Source organism: Ischnura elegans, chromosome 3, assembly GCF_921293095.1.
Source record: "Ischnura elegans chromosome 3, ioIscEleg1.1, whole genome shotgun sequence".
Taxonomy (NCBI): Eukaryota; Metazoa; Arthropoda; class Insecta; order Odonata; family Coenagrionidae; genus Ischnura; species Ischnura elegans.
Genome location: NC_060248.1, coordinates 133,957,723 through 133,977,070, shown reverse-complemented (window position 1 = coordinate 133,977,070; position 19,348 = coordinate 133,957,723). Strand labels below are relative to the sequence as shown.

The 19,348-nt window shown below is 40.7% G+C and overlaps 1 protein-coding gene across 7 annotated transcripts in view; it reads right to left on the bottom strand.

The window, feature by feature from the left end:
- LOC124156605 (dystonin) overlaps positions 1 to 19,348 on the bottom strand; it is a 614,708-nt gene that overhangs the window by 61,079 nt on the left and 534,281 nt on the right. For all 7 annotated transcript variants that reach the window (XM_046531247.1, XM_046531246.1, XM_046531244.1 and 4 more), the window contains 14 exons: positions 15,460 to 15,792; positions 14,909 to 15,109; positions 14,065 to 14,353; positions 11,096 to 11,265; positions 10,287 to 10,505; positions 9,934 to 10,062; positions 9,115 to 9,348; positions 8,236 to 8,475; positions 7,412 to 7,582; positions 6,437 to 6,763; positions 5,068 to 5,817; positions 3,998 to 4,315; positions 3,338 to 3,601; positions 359 to 619 (listed from right to left, as the gene is read on the bottom strand). In XM_046531247.1, the coding sequence (XP_046387203.1) occupies positions 359 to 619; positions 3,338 to 3,601; positions 3,998 to 4,315; positions 5,068 to 5,817; positions 6,437 to 6,763; positions 7,412 to 7,582; positions 8,236 to 8,475; positions 9,115 to 9,348; positions 9,934 to 10,062; positions 10,287 to 10,505; positions 11,096 to 11,265; positions 14,065 to 14,353; positions 14,909 to 15,109; positions 15,460 to 15,792 (3,906 nt within the window). The remainder of the gene's footprint in view (positions 1 to 358; positions 620 to 3,337; positions 3,602 to 3,997; positions 4,316 to 5,067; positions 5,818 to 6,436; positions 6,764 to 7,411; positions 7,583 to 8,235; positions 8,476 to 9,114; positions 9,349 to 9,933; positions 10,063 to 10,286; positions 10,506 to 11,095; positions 11,266 to 14,064; positions 14,354 to 14,908; positions 15,110 to 15,459; positions 15,793 to 19,348) is intronic.

Below are 19,348 nucleotides of genomic sequence, written 5' to 3'. Positions count from 1 at the left end.
AGGAGGGGCTATGGCCCTTCTCTTCATCTGAGAATGGATTGTAGTATGCCAAAAGCGTGCAAAATAGACCTTACGTTTAGAGCTAATATGCATTTCAATTTGTTGAAGTTGGTAAATATATTGAAAAATATAACCAAATGCTTTCGTACAAAGTAGCAACCCCCAAAAATTTCGATTTTATCCAGTGTGTGTTTTGACCCAAAGGCTATGGTCCCCTTATAACCCCCCGTAATAGTAATGTAATGCAATTAGTGAAAATAAGCACAACATCAACTAATCCCAAATTTCCAATGGCAACTTGATTTAGATTTTATTTCTTTGACTTGAGAGGGGAACACATGAAAGAAGAGACACTTGCCTGCTCAGCAGCGCTGCCCAGGGCTCTCAACATCCCTTCTAACTTGTCGCTGAACTGACTGCTCTCCTGGAGGGCTCGCTCCAGCTCCTGCTGACGGGCACGAATCTCGCTTCGGAGCGCCGCATACCTCTTGTTGTCAGCATCCAGGAGCTCTTGCACACGCATGGCTTCTTCGTCTCCACACAATCCCATCAGAGCCTCGCCTGTTTTGTTCAACTTATCCACCAGAGGCTTGTGCTCATTTATGGATTGTAGGAAGAGCTGGGAAGACAAATTCAGATTTCAATTAGCTATTCACACCCATTTGCCATTAATCTAATCTAATGTAACCACTAGCTGAATGTGAAACATAAAGGGAAATAATAGGCTAGCCTCTCATAATGATTCAATAAGCGAGTCAATGAAAAGAAAAACAAACTTTCATTATTTATCGATTGGATTCATTCAAACCTATTAAATCATCACAGACTTACTTGAACATCAAGTAGCTACTACTTTACTTAAGACTGCTTTTTAGATGCTCTGCCCCAGCAGTGAAGCCAGAGAGCATGAAATTTTGGGCAAGGTCAGGGACCCCCCAACCTGATTACCTTCTCTTAAAGAGGCCCTCTTATTTTTGTGCTTTGTCTCAGGTGACATAGGTTTGCCCAGTAGGTCTTTTGCGGAAGCTATTCGTGAGGATTTTTGTTTTATTAAGTACACATTTTTCCCCAGCACAAAGTTTAATCCTGATGGAATGGAGGCCGTTACATAATGAGGAACTTGCATGGGTCGTAGATTGCTCTAAAAACTATTTTGAATAAGTCAAATGGATACATTAGCTCACAAAAATACCTTCAGTTTCTCCATTCAACGTCAAAAGAAATAAAAAAATTGCATTTAAAATCGAGAAAAATTTCTCTGAGCCAACCACTGCGCGAAGACACCCGAGCGTTGCCGAGGCCAGGCGTGACGTCATAGGTGCCTAAACAACCGGAGGGAGTAGGGAAATACGCTGAGCGCATGGTGTAAAATTTGTTTTGAGGGAGTATTTAGCCGCTCATCGTCACTTTATTTTGTTCTGTTATTCTTGGGAAAGTTTTCCTATTGCTATTGTGCCTAGATTATTACTTGGGATATTAATAATGCGGCATCGGGATGATGAAGTACAAGCGTTTCACTTCGTGTGTTTTGGTTATCAGAAAAATGGATGATAACGTTGCCACTCGTTCGAATAGTACACCTGAAATTCATCTACGTCTACATAATACCACGCAAGCCGCCTAAAAGGCGTGTGGCATGGGGTGTTAGGACACCAGCCTTTTTTTAGGACACCAAAAATTGATGCCACGACCCTCATGGAATTTGTTAAGACAAATTATTGCTATACGTCGGCGGCAAATCGAGTTGTAAAAGAAACTTGTAATACTGGAGGATAACGATCGTAAGCTGTTCTGTTGACATTAGAGTAAGCTGTGCTGTTGAATTTGGCAACGCCGGATTAACGGAGAAGGTAGTCCTATCCGCCCTACGGTACGAATTCACAGCAAAACAGTCTGCACACAATCCACATGTGAGATCGCGAATCGGTTCCGCTGCCAACACACACACAAGCTACAACCTATTTCAATAATATACGTAAATCCATAAACAATATACTAGCATATACCATAATAATATAGTGGGAAATAGGCAAATACTCTTATCAAAAACTGGATGTCACTATCACATTCTTATATTCATCACGTACAACTTACAATAACAGAACTCGTTATGATGAATACAACTATTTATTCACTGATTTAAACCCTTAAATTATCCCACACAAGTGACACAGGTGACATTTCTCACTACTATTCGTTGAAATAATGGAATAACAAACTTCACACACAGTTTTTATTTCAATAGCGTGATCGTGAAATGTCATATCTACGGTGAACAACGGAGATTAGCACGCCACTGACAATTTTTACACTACTGTTAGACATTTATCGATAGCGTAGTAGCACTTTTTACAATTCAATCACGATGGAACACTGATAACTCATGGCCGATATTTTTCAACCTTGTCAAACTTTGTGCATTACAACCACTGGCACTGTGATTATTAGCAGTAGCTTAACGGGAGATGTCACGTTGAAAATAACACTATTTTGGCACAAAAATGTTCCTAGATGTCTCCAATCAGCGAGCAAAAGTTGCATTGACTGGAATTCACCTCATAATACAAGCACAGACAGTCCTAAACGACGAATTCTCCGGTACCAACGAATAAACGGATGAAGTTATTGTATATAAAAGCTAAGCGGACATTAGTAAACATCAAAATCGTTCTAATTACATACTTAAATGAATGATACGCCGTCGATAACATCAACTTACAATTAACGTATCCCCTTTCCAATGGCCGTGGCTCAGACTCCTACAACGATGTTATTTAGGTATTATCAAATTTTTGGTTTAACTGCTCCAGTTTTATATTTTATGCCCTTACTCAGATATTAATATTATAAATAATGCAAAATACGAGGGCTTCCAAGCCTCTATCGTCGGATATTTATCTTTAAATATAAAATATTCAACACGTCTAACAAACGAAGCTCTCACAACTGCTGGCAACTATTACAAACAATCACAACAATAGCTTCGCGTGATGTTTAGGCACCTTTGACGTCATCGAGGCTTCGTCGGCAGTGGCTTGGGGGGTGAGGGAGTTTTTCCCGCGCTTTAAAATTCGTAATATTTATCATTAAATATCTCGCGAAGGAAAACTCAGATTTACATGCGGTTTTCTTTGTTGTATTCAGAAAATAATTTTCTGTCCGCCTATGAAATAAAAAAAATTCATGCAAGTTCCCCATTAAGCTTTGTGTTGGCATTTATAAAAAGAGCAGACCATATAAACATAACTTTGTGGTGAATTGGCAAATTGGAAAAGGCAAATGTGTTTGCAGTAAGCAATGAAATTCTTGAGAATGATGTAGGCAAGCGAGAGCATACTTCATTGCGATCTTGCTGTTGCGCAATCAGGTCAGGCCTCAAAGCAGGGGTGGTCAGCGAGGCAATCTGGTTCTCTGCATCATCCATCCACGAAGAGAGCGTGCCGTGAGTGTCACGCAAGTGCTCAGCAAGGGGCAGTGCCTGCTCCAATGCTGACAATCGCTCTCCGCTCAGCTTGCACACAGAGTCCATCGCTTCCTTCAGCTCTTCAGTCCTCTCCCTGATCAATGGAGCATCTTCATGCTGAGCAGACTCACGCAACACCTGAAATATTAAGTACACACTTCCTTTATGAAATGTAATAATATCATTACCAGCTCACGTATATGATGTACAGTAAAACCTCATTTAATCCAGTTTGAAGACACCAAAAAAATTTGACTTATATTAATATGGGTCTGAAAATCAACATACGTTCCGGAAATAATCCAAAGAAAATTATAAATTTCTAGAAAATATTCTACATCAGCATATTACAGAAAATACAGGGGTAAAATTTATAATACCAGCAAATGCTGACGATGACCACCTTTTTACGCCGTAAAAATTTCAAGGTGTTGGCTCAACTGTCAAATAGCAATAGGTCATGAATAAAAACTAGTTGAGTGGAAACAACATATCATATTCAGGGGTAGGAAGAATGAGTCTTTGAGCTCGTACCTTCTTTGCAGCAGAGAGAACGTCCCGCACTCGTCCCTTCTGGCTGGAGACGTCATCGTTCAGTGCCCTGTGCTCCTTCAACTGAACACGAATCACCTCTGGCTCAGAGCCAGGAGGCTCTGCATCTCGGATCTGGGCCTCAACCTCACGGAACCATTCCAGGAGCTCATCCACATCAGCCACAACCTCGAGGGAACGAAGTTTCGAGAGCCTCAAACGCTCGGCACGACGCTGAATTTGCTCGCAAATTGCCTCAAAGCGCCGACTGTCTCTTGTCACAAGTGCTTCGACAGTGGCAGCACCTTCTCCAGGGGAAACCTGCAAAGATGCATGAGAGGGTATGAGAAATTTGGATATATATATATGAGAAATTTGGATATATTTTGATAATTCATTCACTATATTTGCTTTACCAAAATAAAACTGATCTTAGATAGGATTTGAAGGCTGAAGTAAAAACTAGTTATGAGTGAAACCTTATTCATGATTAAATACTTTTGAAACATAAATAAATTATCTATTTAACACATTAGAACCTTAGGACATTTAAGATTTGGATACCCATTCCAGTTGTGAGCAGGTAAAGATCATTCATAGGTGACTCTATATTTATAACTCTTTTCTGATTAACAAAGATATTTTTTCCAAAATATCATCCCTTGAGATACACTTCTAATAAAAAGGTTAACCACTAACAACTTACCGCATGGATATATTAATTTGGAAGACGAATATGAGATCATGGTCCTAAAAGCTCACGATTCTGGTTCTCAGTGATATGGATAGAGCAGGAGCTCGCACGCCCTTCCAATTCGGCTTTAATTAAATGCTTTTTGATTTGGCAGCAATTTCTTCAGGTGACATACACGCTCAAATCCACTTTAAAGGGCACATACGGTTTCAATTACAGCCAGAATGAGGAAAAGGAAACTTGGCTGAGGTCGGGAGTAAGAAACTTCCAATGGGAGCGGGCAACAATAAGGGTTTTCAACGTATTCCTTCTCTTTTGGACATCTTGAAACCTACACACCTCCAATTGCTCTCTCACATGGATTGGTTCTTTTGCGTACCTGGCAGAGTTGAGGGCCAACCAGACACACCGTCTCCAGCAGGGGACGATGCTCGGCAATTTCCTCCTCCAACCGACACACTTCAGACTCAGCCCCAAGTCCCAAGAGTCCTCCAGCGCCTCCACCTCCTCCCCCTCCAGATGACGAGTCCACCGATTGGAGCGTCGACTCTGCATTAGTCATCCACGCCACCAAGTCTCGTCGGGCATCGTGGAACTGCTGGGCCAGGGGCAGGGCTTCCTGTGCCTGGCGGAGGACATCCGCAGCACGAGCAGTGAGGTCTGCGTATCTGCGTCCCAGGGAGTCGAGCTTGTCTTTGAGTTGGAGGGCCTCATCACCAGAGATGTGCTTCATCAGCTCAAGGCCAGAATCCACGGTGGAATCAACACTTGACTGTCGCCCGGCAACCTCTTCCGTTAGGGTTGCCAGCGAGTCCATGTGCCTGAGGAGGGGCTCAACGTGCACAGGCGGGACTTTGTGTCGTCCCAAGCGACGCTCCGTGTCCTCCATCCAGGCCAACAGGTCTTGGTACGAGAGCACGAGGTGTCGCAAGCCAGCTCGAGATTCCTGCAGGAGGTCAGCGACACTGCACGACGCATTGGCAAGGGCTGCGTACCGATCGGCCACCTCCTGGAGGCGATCAGCGAGCATCGAGGCTTCGTCCTCACCCACAAGTGACATCAGGGTGCTGGCAACCTCAGTCAGCTCATTGAAGGCTGGCTTCTTGCTCAGGATCTCGCCGTGCAGAGCCTGGGGAAAGAAAACAATCGGTCCAAATTATCACAGCTGCCTTCCAATTCGTAAAGGAGCTCTTTCATCAGATAGTTACGACCAAAGGAATTTAAATATTTAAAACATTAAATTTTTAACATCATGAAGCCAAATAAAGGGTAAGAAAAATGTGTACTTCCCCAGTGAAGTGACGTGAGACCATAAAATGAACCAAAGTTATACATGCTCAAAGGAGAAAGATATCATTCTTCATTTGCATAAATAAGGTTCTAATGAGAATGACATGAGATCAAATTAAAACTTTGTTAATCAATAAAAATAATGAAAATAGCCTGACTGAACTAGCATGGAGATAAATGAACATGGCCTACTAAAAATATCAAAATTATTCTGAATTTTCTGTACCTGGATTAGAATTTTTTGAAAAATTATTGACCATAGAGATTTAATTGGGTTATAAGAGCAGGAAAAGTGCATTTTGCTGCTCTCCCTAAAAAATGGTCAAACACAAAACTCTGCAATTCAGAGCTCAATTCACTGCTTGGGAAAATTGAGAGATTTAAAATATGTATTAATTTAGAGAGAGGCAAGCGGCAGAAATATAAAAGAGAGGACAGCTGCAATGTACATCACTCACATCATGCTCTCGAATTCTCTGTTGAATCTTCTCCTCATCTGTGGGAACCAACTCCATATCCTTCACCTTCTTCTCTGTGCGGTCAAGCCAGTCAACCAATGGCACGAGCCGATCCTGGAAGTCCTTGGCAACACCCATTGCCTCCGTGAGGGCCTCCATGCGTCGCTGGGCACCATCCTGCAGGGCTTCATAGCGATCGGCCAATTCCCTCAGCTGGCGCTCAATCTGCTTGCGCTCCTGTGCATCTGCGTTGGCCGCCACCTCGTTGCCCATGGCAAACAGCGATGAGATCGAGCTTTGACGATCCAAGAGCATCTTGTTGAGGAACTACAATGAAGAAGGGAAGTGATCACGCAAGTCCCTAGCCAAAGTATGGAAACAAATTCAACCAAATGAAATATATTTATTAATTGGAAGAAGCCCTTAATAAGAAGCAATGATGAAATCTGTATGCTATGGGTCAGTTTCCACCCAAAAACAATACTAAATGTTTCCAAAACAGATTAGCTTTCATGCAATTTCTTACCACTTACACAATAAGTTTTTTTATGATTAATTGAGAAATTAATAAAAACTGATAAGTTAGAATAATAAAATGTTGCCTTCATATCATGGGTAGTTTTGATGCCATTAAAAATGCGATTCAAACACATATTTCATTAAAAAATGGATTGATGAGATAAAAGAAAGTGACAAGGTAATTAGGTCATTTTACTGATGACTAAAAAGAGTGTATAGATGATACGGAGTGAATCAAACATCTGTGATGATTTTTTTTTCAATACCCAACATATGATTTCTTATGGTGCGTTAGTGCCATGTTTATAAATTTAAATGGAAGCAATTCATTGGACAAATGAACTTTTCATGCTTCCAACTGATTTATTGATGGTGGACTTAATATCTATCATTGTTCTAGATTTTAGACACATGCCAGAATACTTGTGCAGAAGACGAAATTGGCAAGCTAATTACCTTCTGTTCTTGCATCTGGGCTTTGACGACCTTGTAGTCAGCAGAGGGAGGCTTCTGATTGGCCACCATCTCCTCTGTGTCAGCAAGCCACTTGGAGAGCCCATCCAAGGCCTCTTGGAACTTCCCACTTTGCAGCAGGCCAACATCCAATTTGCGATCTCTCTCATTCAGCTGAGAATGAGCAAAATAGAGATAGATCAATAAAAACAGTTAACAGCAGTAAAGAAATACATATAAATCAGTACACTAATCCTCAAAATAAGAAATCATTAAATGATTTCATTAAAAAAACTTATACCATATTCTAGTAATCATTATGGTCATTAAAATACCCCCTTGACGTTCAAGTGATATTTCACATAGTTAACTCACAATCTAACACAAAAAATAGATGAATAATGAGAAGAAACTATGACGACAAAGGCACCTGAAACATTAGCAACATCCCACCGCAAAGAAAAGAGGTAACTGATCACTTATGCTTCAGCTCAAAACTAGCTTGGCAAAGCGAGCACAGAGGTAGAATGCAACAGAACACTTCATTGCAAATGGGACAATTTCTCAAGACAGAGAAAATAAGAAATGGGGGCAGAAAAAAATGAAAAAAAAACTCTACATACTATCCAAATGGATTTTCAAGAAAAAAAACATGATTAGACCATTCATGTCATTTTCAGGTACTTTTAGACCAGAAGTCCCGCATTGCATCCACTTACAGAAGGCTTCCCAAATTCTGCTCATTTTTTATCACATACAACTGCCATCATCCCACGACTTGAAACGATTTCGGCCAATAAAGAGAGACAACACCACTCCCAGCTCACCTTCTCCTTCAGGTTGTTCCACTTCTCATTCAGCTTCTCCAGGTCTTTCTCGAGCGATGTGGTCGACACTCCGGCAGCAGCCGATTGCACCAGCCCCTGGCCAGCACGGTTGCACTCCTCCACCCTGTGCGTCAGCCCATCCACGTGGATCTCTCGGAAAGACGCAAACTCCTCCTGCTGCGAGCGAATTGTCTCCACCTCCGACCCAACCGCCTTCAGCTTTCTCAACTGCTCAGACACCTGCAACGCAAAAAGAGTAATGGAGGCTCAAGCTGATGGTTGAACAATTTTAAACTGTGGAGGGAATATCAAGACCAAATAATTATAAATAGGGCATTTAATAACACATATAAAGCTGCACATAATAGGTTTCCTTCCACATATTTAATTTATTGCCACAACATGTTTCAACACATCTGTGCCAACATAACACTAAATCTATAGAAGAAAAAAAAGTTATTGCTTCATTTATGAAATTCAATGTAAACATAGATGAGCCATACACTATTGAATATGAGGGCATTTAATGTTGGCAGTCTTAATTCACTTACAAAAGGGCTTTAATATTGAGAGTATACTTAGTAACACATTATCAGGAAGATGATTCACCATTTAAAATCAATTACATGACCAAATCAACAGGAGAAATAAAAAGTTGATCTGAGTGAATGGTTTTCATGGGATAAAATTACATGAAAGCGCACACTATATTTCTCAGAATTTAGTCTACCTTTCTATAGACCCCAAATCTCCTGGGGTAAAGTAAATGGTGGACTATATTGGAGCACAAGTGGCTTACATCTTCCAAAATTTACCCCTCAAAAATTGGAGGACTACATTTGGAGAAATATAGCGTCATAATGATTAATGAGTAATTACATCGTTGACGTCTTCCATGAGAGCAGTGTGCTGCTGGTAGAAGCTCTCCAGGCGCTGCAGTGTCGCCTCCAACTCTGCATCCCGAGACCTCGCCCTCTCGTCCAACCTCGTCAGCTGCCTCTGAAGGAGTTCCGACTGTTCTCGAGTGGCGTTCGCATCTGGCACAAAACCACTCTCAACCAGTTCCTCACCAGCTTGTGCAGCACTTGCCACATCCTTCGATGTTCTTGCAATCTGTTGCACAAACAAGAGAAACATTGAAATTTTCCATACAGATTTTAATCAACCAAAATAATATTTATGCTAATGCAAATTATTAAGAAAATTCTGATTAATGTACATGATATTTCATAGCAAAATAGATTAATGAAACAACCATAAAAATATAAATATATCGCAATTCCTTTGAATAGGAGCACATATCAGTGAATCTGCCCTCATGTCCGACCTTTGAACCAAGAGCATATGTGAGAGGGTCGGTTGAGTGACATAGTTCAGCCTAGACAAGCTCACATCACACTAAATAAAATAGTTCCTGAATAGTATCAATGTTTTTGATGATTTGATGAATGGTTTCAAACCGCTACGTTCCATTTACATAGTTAGATTCCAGATAGATTTTTCAGCAAAAAACTTTAGGCAGCAATTAATTTCAACTGAATACCCTTTCTGTATCTTCCCGCCCTAGCAAACTGTGACCCTCTCATGAGAATAACTGATCCTGCTATAAACCACACTGTTTACAAATTATCTTGTTTTCTACCACAGACAAAGCAAACTTACACCTCAAACTAATGAATCCAAGAAGCGATTGCTTACCTTATTAAGCAGCTTGGTGATGTCATCGATTTGCACACGCACGGTCTTCAAGTCTCGGCCAGGCGGTTTCATAGAATCCAATTCTTCCTCAAGACCAGATAAGTCATGGGACAAGGCCTTAACTTGATCCTACAACAAAAAATATGATAATGAATGAATTAATAGGACAGAGGTTTCTTTCAACCTCAGATTTCATAGCTCAGTTACAAAAATTTTATGATGGACGTGCTCAACCCTTCCACATCAGGTTGATTTTCCATTGGTTGGGGAACTATTCTTAAGTAGGTATCTTGTGGCACAATAAGCATACAAAAAATTGATAATACTGAAAACCTCTGTCAACAATTGCTTACGTTGAACTGCGTGAAAGCCGTGGCAGCTGACTGAAGTTCACTCAGTCGGTCGTCCAGTTTGGCCACAAGGTCATCCAGGCGGTTTGATAGATCATCAACATCTTCCCTCAAGTGACCTGCATCAAGGCCATGCGCCGCAGCCTGAGCCGCTAGATCTCCTGCACTCTGCCGCACAACTGACAACGGCTTCTTCAAGCCAGTCGCTTCAGAACGCAATGCCTAGAATAGAAAAACAGTAGGTTGAGCTCCAGATTGTAGATAATGTACAGCTGGGGCATAGATTTAAGATTTAATATAATCCTAACAAATACATGGATTCTGAGTATAATCCCATTCGTGGGCAGGAGTTCCAAATATTCAACATGCAGGTTCTATGCAATCACCACTTAAGTTGAAAATTTCTCCATCAACCAGGTTGAAAAAGATGACTGATGAAGAAGGAAGCACTATTTGCTGATGAAAAGAGGAGTAAATAAACATCATGAATATTATGATATGGTGAACTTAGAATCAACAGATTCATGATTGATTCATGAGCATTCATGATTTCAAGCCCATCACCTAAATTGAATCCCGCTTATCAGTTAAACCCTTACAAAACATGAAAAAATCAGTTAAAAACAAAAGTAGAAGTTACAGGATAAAGAAAATTACAAAATACTTCAGGAAACAGTGATTCTACAAAGAGGTGTATTTGATTTTCAATCAAGTCTACAAATCAGAAATTTAACCCATCACTGCAAGAAAGGCATTGAAATTTCTCTTATTTGAATTTGAAATATTAGAGACAAGCAAGTCTACGAACCCACCTTTATTCTCTCAAGTAGTTTTGGATCTTTAGCTGCACCGCCCAGAGCATCATGGGAGTGGAGACGGTCCTCACATCGCTGCAGGGCATGCTGGATTTCCCGAAGACTGTCTGTGAACTGTGAGAGTTTCCGCAAAGTCTCCTCTAACGACTGAGTTGTTTCAAGAAGACCTGTTGATTTAACAATGGGCAAAATACAAAGTGATTAATACTTGTAAAGCCAAAGATGAGCATATACAGTGGAAGCCCCTTATAACGAGTACGGGATATAGCGACAAGCTCGAATTAGCGACAGCTACCCAAGGAACCATTTTAAACCCTATGATTTAAATGTAAAATAAATTCGTATTAGCGATAATGGCTCGATTCCTCTCTTGCGCCATTCGTAATTACGACAGGTTGACTTTTTGACCACGTGCCACATCTCTGGAATTCAATGCTTTTAAAACGGCATTTTTTCCGCCAACGTCGACGTCTACATGTTCCGTATTCTCCTATTCTTCTTTCCTTAATAAATTTCTCGAGTACACATTTCATTGCTCTTTTGTCATCTCCCTCCCGCGCCTCCGCAGTGAGTTTAAAAATTATTCCGCCCGTCTGCTAGCACCATGGCTGGTAAACGCAAGTCCTTGGATTTAAAAACCAAAATGAGAATTATTGCAGATCGTGAAAGTGGAGAGTGTTCAAAGAGTGAAATAGCGAGGCGATTTGGAATTAATACATCGACATTGTTCACTATTTTAATGAAAAAAGAACAAATTCGTTCGAGAGTGCTTAAAGAAGGGCGTCCAAGCACTCAAAAACACCTGCGGCCCAGAGAGCATCCGCAGCTAGAAACTGCTCTTTTCTCGTGGTTTTGCCAGCAAAGAGCCGCAGGGATTCCTATCACCAGCCCAATGATGAAGGCTAAAGCTGAGTATTTGTGTGAGAGGCTTGGTGAAGACAATTTTAAGTGCTCGGATGGATGGTTTGCACGATTTAAAAATAGGAAGGGGATATCCCTTCACAAACTATCCGGTGAATCATCAAGTGTTGACGTTAATGCTGTGGAAGGCTGGGCTCCGGTCCTTAAAGACTATTTGGACAATTACAGCCCCTGCGATATTTACAACGCGGATGAGACGGGCATATATTTTAACCTTCTCCCGGACAAAACTCTCACCACTCGAACGGACCCCTGCAAAGGAGGGAAGAAAAGTAAAGACCGCTTAACTGTTCTTTTATGAAACAATATGGATGGTTCAGATAAGTTAAAACCGTTCGTGGTGGGGAAATCCGCCCATCCCCGATGTTTTAAGGGAGTTAATACTCTCCCTTGCACTTACGAAGCAAATTAAAATGCTTGGATGACGGCTGCTATCTTCACGCAGTGGTTACGAGCGTTTGATGCCAGGATTGGTGGAAGGAATAAAAAAGTACTATTATTCATTGACAATTGCCCAGCCCACCCACCAATAGAACTAAGAAACGTTAAAATTGTGTTATTGCCGCCTAACACTACAAGCGTTCTTCAGTTCCAGTCAGCATTCCTATCAAAAAGTGTGCGCTACTGCCGCTAGAGGTCTCTACGTCCGCTGATATTGCGTCTGATTGCGTGAATCTCTACGGAACATAAATATTGCTAACAGACAGACAAAGAGTGGACTTCATTTATCATTTGTCCTTCTATTTATTTGAAACAGTTTTTCACCCTTTCCACCGAAGATAATTGATATGACTAATATGCTTTTAGATGCCGTATTGCTGTTCGGTTTCATGATTCCGATAGCATTTGAGTCGGCTGTTTTGAAACACGATATTAAACCATTCATACAGGCAGACTTGAAGCATAAGAAGATTACTTCCACCTTTATTCCGCCGTTAACCTGAAAAAGATAGAATTGCAATGCTCATGTGGAACCCTAAAATTTTATCACGCTCCTTTCGTCACCCAATTGCAGCAGCCACCCATCATTTTCATTACTACTCGGAAAGATAGAAGGTATGAATTTTTGAACATATTCCGAAGTTTTAGCATTTAATAGTCTGATGCATAGCCATAACTGGTAGTTATGACATGTATATTTGGAGCATCCAAGAAATAAGGATAATAACAGCTCATAATGCACAGTTCAGTACGAGTGAGTCTGAAGCTGGGACTTTTAAAATCGACTTCTTAATGCCTCGGCATATAGCATCCTGCATAATTACATATGATTTGATCATAGATTGAAAGTGAATATGATCATTAGTGAATTAAATGTTCAAAATAATGATTTAAAACGGCTATCATGCTGTAATTTTCGCCTCTCAGCAGTAACAGCCGTGGTGACGCCTGATGAGTGATTTTTTTGTGATGATGTAATTGCATTCGGTAACAACGACAACTCACTATAGCGACAGATTTCTCTGTTCCCAACAGCTGTCGTTATAAGGGGCTTCCACTGTAATCTGTTGAAAATCCATTTGCATCCATAAGAGGATGCATCAAACAATCCACAAATGAAGAGACGATGAGAATGAGTGGACATAAAATACTTCTAAGCGAGTCATTCTATGGAAAAGATAGACAAGGCCGTAGAGTGCACATATAAAATGAATCCTTGGGCCCAAAAGTAATTATGGGTGTCCAGCAACAAAAAATTTCCAGCCGTCACTTCAAACTTCAACTCTAAGCCTCAAAACTGGGCAAAGAATTGGAATTAATCACAATGACGCATTATATTTCATCCGTTAAAACTTACTAATCCTGATTATTGATAGAGGCAAAACTATAAAATAAAGGGATAAACAAACTATGGAATCCACAAAATGATAACAGTTCCTCACCTACTTCCTTTATAAATGCCTATTCTCCAACAGTAAATATTACTTCAAGAGTGGAGGGAAAAAATTATAAATGTTCCATTAGCATAAATAGATAAGTAAGAGAGCATTGATTTCACTAAGGTTGAGATGGTACCGAGAAAAGATAATATCCACAATGCTTACCCTTGTTGAGTTTATCCCAGCGGTCCTTGGCAGAAGAGAGTTCATTTCGCACAACTTCCCGATCAATGTCACACGCCCCAACAAATGTTTCCCCCAGAGTCCTGTTGTTCTCATACTCTCCAGAGTGCCTCAGCGCCTCGTTTGAAAATGCCTGCAATTCCTTTATCTGCCGCTCAAGGTCCCGCTTCTGGTAGCTGGAGGCCATCTGCAAATCTTCCAAACGAGCCTCTGCATCCGTCAACCAAGGTAAGAAGGAATCCTTAGCCCTGTGATACTTGCGACAGTGTTCCTGAAAAATATACATATCAATAAGTATTGGAAATAAATAAAAAAATCAACTTAATAAGATAATGGCTAACCATAACTCCCTACTTCCAACTCCAAGAAGATATCACCAATCTTTTTCTCTCATCTCAACCAAAAAGCCTAGAAACTTAGATTGCATTCAGCTGCCATAAGGCCCAATTTGTTTTTTGTTATTTAAGGATTTTACAAACAAATGCAGCACATCAGAACTTTATTGATAAGAAATTCATTCTGGCCAGAAGGAAAAACAGAACAAAGAAGGCATGGTTTTAAGACTGCTAAGACTGAAAATTTTACACAAGATGAAAGCCATTTGACAATAGGCATAGGACACAAATATTGCCTAAATACATTGATTTACTGCCCAATCAAAAGTATTTTCGATCATATTAGATCAGTTACAAAACCGGATCAGTAACAAAAGGCTCCATTCTCTAAATATAAAGGCTGTACACAATTGAGAGGGGTCCAATGTTTCTAGCCCATCATCATCAATGCATCTATCTGATCTCAATTTCCCTCCCTCCCCCCCACTCACCATGCATGTTTGGAGGCGAGTCTGTCGGTCCAATGCCTCCTTCTTGAGGCGATCCCATTGTTGTTGGATGCGGTCCAGGTCTCGTTCCAAGTTGCGTGCCTCACCTCGCTGCTGCTGCGCCAGGCGCTGCAGCACGTCTCTTCCCTTGTTGAGCAGCATGATTATCTCGTGCTCTTTGGCCATCAACTCGTGGTAGAGAGGCTAGGAGGGAGGGAAAAACACATTCATAGAAAAACATTTCCACAGACAATTTTTTATTCAAGAGCTCATTTGAGGGTGGATTTGTTGACGAGTTGAAACTGATTGATAAAAAGTCATCACTGTAAACAACTGAGTGCATTAAATAGTCCTGAGGGAGAGGAATTTCTCCACCACCAAGTGACTGAGGGTAGAGAGAACTTTCCAATTCCACATATTGCAGACGGAATCACAAAACTGCAGTCTTACTTGAAGCCAACATGGCAGTTGAGTGGGTGTGGTGCGGCTTGCGAGTGAAAGAAGGAATACGGAGGGATGACGTAAGAGAAAACCTGTTGCAATGAAATACGCACCTCATGTTGCTCCAGCTGCTGCTCCAGAGTTTCCCGGTGAGCGGACACGAGCAGCCGATCCGAAAGGGGCCCAGATGCCTCGCCAGCGAGCCACGAGAGCGTACGAGCCACACTCTCTCCAAACTGCTTCCCCTCCCGCAAGCTTGCTTCCAGCTCTGCTTTGCGCCCATCCAACTTCCTCTGCAGTGTCGCGTACTGACGGTTCAACCTGCCCACCTTGCCTTGAATCTCAGAGCGAGACGTTGCGTCAGACAGCACCCTGCACAACTGTTCACCAGCAGCCTCTGCATCCGCAAGGAGTGGTCGCAGGCCTTCTAGCTGACGCTCAAGACCCTAGCAAAACAGGAAAAAAATTCAAGAGTCAACTTTTGACACAGTAGTACCCATATGACATGGATTATATCTTTGGGGTGGAGGGGCAAAATCAATGTCAGGTTCAGTATCACTTCAAATTAGGATACTTCATGATATTTTTCATTTAAAATAAATGAGAAATTCAAAAAAGCAAGTACTAGTAGAGAGAAAGGATGTACTATAATATCCCTAAGCAGCATGCATTACACGGTTTAAAAGCTACGAATTTTTCTCATTCTGCGAGGAGGGTGGACCAGGGCCTCCTGAACCACACCGTACATACTTCCCTGTTTTCAGCAAAGATTTACAATGAAAACACCTTAACTGTCTCATTCACATGCCAAATTGACACGCTCTGCCAGTCGGGCCACAAGATCTAATTCTCCACTTCCATACGTGACTAATTCCGACAAAGTACTGTATTTCTCTGAATATTGTCCCCCTTTTTTCCAAAAATGCCCAAAGTAAAAGTAAAGGGGGGACTATATTCAAACGCATCTTTTAAATTTTCCCCATAACTAAAGTCTCGAAATTAGGGGGGGGGGGGGGCAAAATCGGAACACACTGATAATCCAAACTTTACTTTTATTTATTGTAATTTTCATATTGTATATAAATCAAACAATCTATTATTACTAGTGATGGGTCGATTCCAAAATTTTATCGATTCCGATCCCGATTCCGATTCTGACATTTCGATTCCGATTCTACCGATACCGATTCCATCGATTCTGATGCCATAGGCTCCAATAAAAATATCACTTAATTCCAGGCAACAAGAAAATCACTTTAAAAAATATTACCCTGTGAAAGAGTCAGTTGACAAAAGCATCTTTCAAATAATTACTATGTAATTAAAATATAATAGCTAAATTTCAAAACAGAACATACCTGAGTACAGAAATTTTCATAGCTGTAATAAAGATTACATACTACGTATATGAATCATGTAATATTTGGCCCTTTCAAATTCTCAAGCAGAAAAACCAATTATTCTACATGCTCAGCCAGCAGGTTTTGACGTCTCCATGTTACAGTATTACTGCCTGCAGAAAATTGCCTTTTGCTACACATGTGTGTTATTGGGCAAGTACTTTCCCACCAAAATTGCAAGATTTCGGAGACTTTGGAATTTTTATTAAAAATTATATCAACGATTTTTTTGGATCTTGAATCTTCATAGAATTCAAGTGGTCGAAGCGAACAACTATAGAACTAAACTTTAGTTTTGTAGAGCCAAAAAAAATGCTATATTTCTCACGTCATTTAATCAACCTTAAAATCTCTTGCTTTTTTTTAAGTTCAAGAAAGAAACTAAACACTACAAATGAATATCACATCGGACGGTCGCAGTAATAAAAAAGGCTAAAAGAGCCTTGTGGTGTGAAAACTCCCCCTACCGCGCAACTCACCTCGGCGAAGGTGGAAAGGGAAAAAGGGTATCGGTTGTTGCCTTTCACGGAAATAGTTCTTTTTCCTCTCTCTTAAGCATGTTGACTTAATCTCTTCACTTTACTTCAATACCCGAGGCATATTTCTTATGCGTGGGATGGTTCCAAAAATATTCAATCCTTAGTATTGTCACTCGAGTAATGCGCTAAATGGTCAAGTCGATCTATACATAATCCTTTTTAACATCATCAGTTTAGTGTTTTAAGTCAATGAAGACGATTATCTATGCTTTAAATGACGATTTTCAAGACTAATGTTTTAAAAAACTTGAAAAATCGGCCTCAGTTACCGAGCCTTAAGGTTCCGCAGCGTGTAGCTCAGCCTTGACGCGCGATTGAAAAATCGCTCTTATTTCCTTCGTCGCAAACTTTCTTTTCAAGATTTCTTCTTAGTACTATTTAGAAATCTCTACTTTATATTGTGGTTCAAATTTTCTAAGTTATATTCTTCGTAAATGAAAGATAATGTCTACTTTATGTCAAATTTCATGTGAAAAACGGGTCGGCCATTTTGGGTTGTAAAACCCGACAGATGATAGCCAAAATCTTCGAAAGTCATTGAAAGTTAGGCAAAGCACCAGATCAAAGGAATATTGCGTTTCATATTCCATAAAACTCACACCAACGCAAAACCACTTGGATAAATTCAAAGATTTTTTGAGGAAGAACGATATCTCGCGTGGCATTGAAAAATTGGTCATGCTTGGGCCTCTGTATCTCACTTAAGGTTCGTATTTATGTGAAATGGCATATAAAGCAATATTTCTTTATGATTTATGAGTATTTACGCTGAGTTTCAAGTCTCTATCCCCAAAAAGGTCATTTTGGACTTTGTTCCAGCTTTTTCCGATTTCGGACTAGTGTTCGCCGGGTAGGAAGACGATCGGCCGCTGCGGCTGGCGTAAAGGTATTCGGCGCCCACGTCGACAACTATAAGTGTATTCGGCAAGCTGAAACTACCAGGCCAAGGCATTAGAATGACTTATCGGCTTTAAAAACTGCATTATTACATGAGTTTCATGATAGCGCTTCCTGTCAGCAGATTGCTGGACCTACTAGCCTCGAAAGCACTGTAACCTTAACTACTCGACTCGACATTCGTAATGCGACTCAAAACGCTCGAGTCGAGTACCAACTACTCGATCGACTTGAATTTTCGAGTACTCGCACATCCCAAGAAGATATGTGTTTTGTTATTACGATTACGTGGCGCGAAAATTCAAATGACTGTTCGAAACGCGGTCGTATACTGTTGTTTGAAGTACTACTGGAATCGGAATCGATTTTTTGCCTTGGCAAGTACTCGTTTTCGATTCCGGTTCTTGGCCGAGAATCGAGGAATCGAAGAATCGAGGAATCGAACCGACCCATCACTAATTATTACTTATGCACATTGTCTATTATTTTAGATTGTTTTCCGGAATTGTTAAGAGTGTCTCTTCCCAACCGAGATCTTTTTCGCGGTGATAACAGGCCACAATTATTTTGATTTCCCATTTACAGATAGGTTTTTTCAGTCAGTTGTTGAGAAAACAAATTTTTTGCTGAAGGACTCTTTCTAAGAACCCTATTTTCAAGATTAGGCCTATTGTTGAATAATTCCACCAAATTATGGAAGTAGAATCTGAGCATAGATGAATACATGGTGGCTTGGAGAAGAAATCTTTTGTTCTGCCAGGACATAAAAATGAAACGCCACAGATTTAATGTGAAATTTTTTGTATTGGCGAAGCCAGATGGACTAGTTCATCTGTTTCTTCTCCACGAAGGCTGATTTTGGCTGTGTTGGACATACGGACAAAGTTGTTCACTAAATGTTGAAGGGTACCGTTGTGAGCGGCACGGGAGCGCGTTTTGATTTTCCCAGAAATGAGTGTTGCAGACAAGTGGAGTATTGACATGGTCAATGTGTCAGGCTGGTACTCAAACTTTGCGCCCAATGAAAAAACATCCTATCACTTGTTCCTGGATGCATCGACGTATAATAATCTCATAAGTCAGAATGTGCATCCTTTCAGATATGATAATCCCCAACAACAATAACAAAAGCCCACTGCCTAAGGAATACAAATAGCTTTACTGCA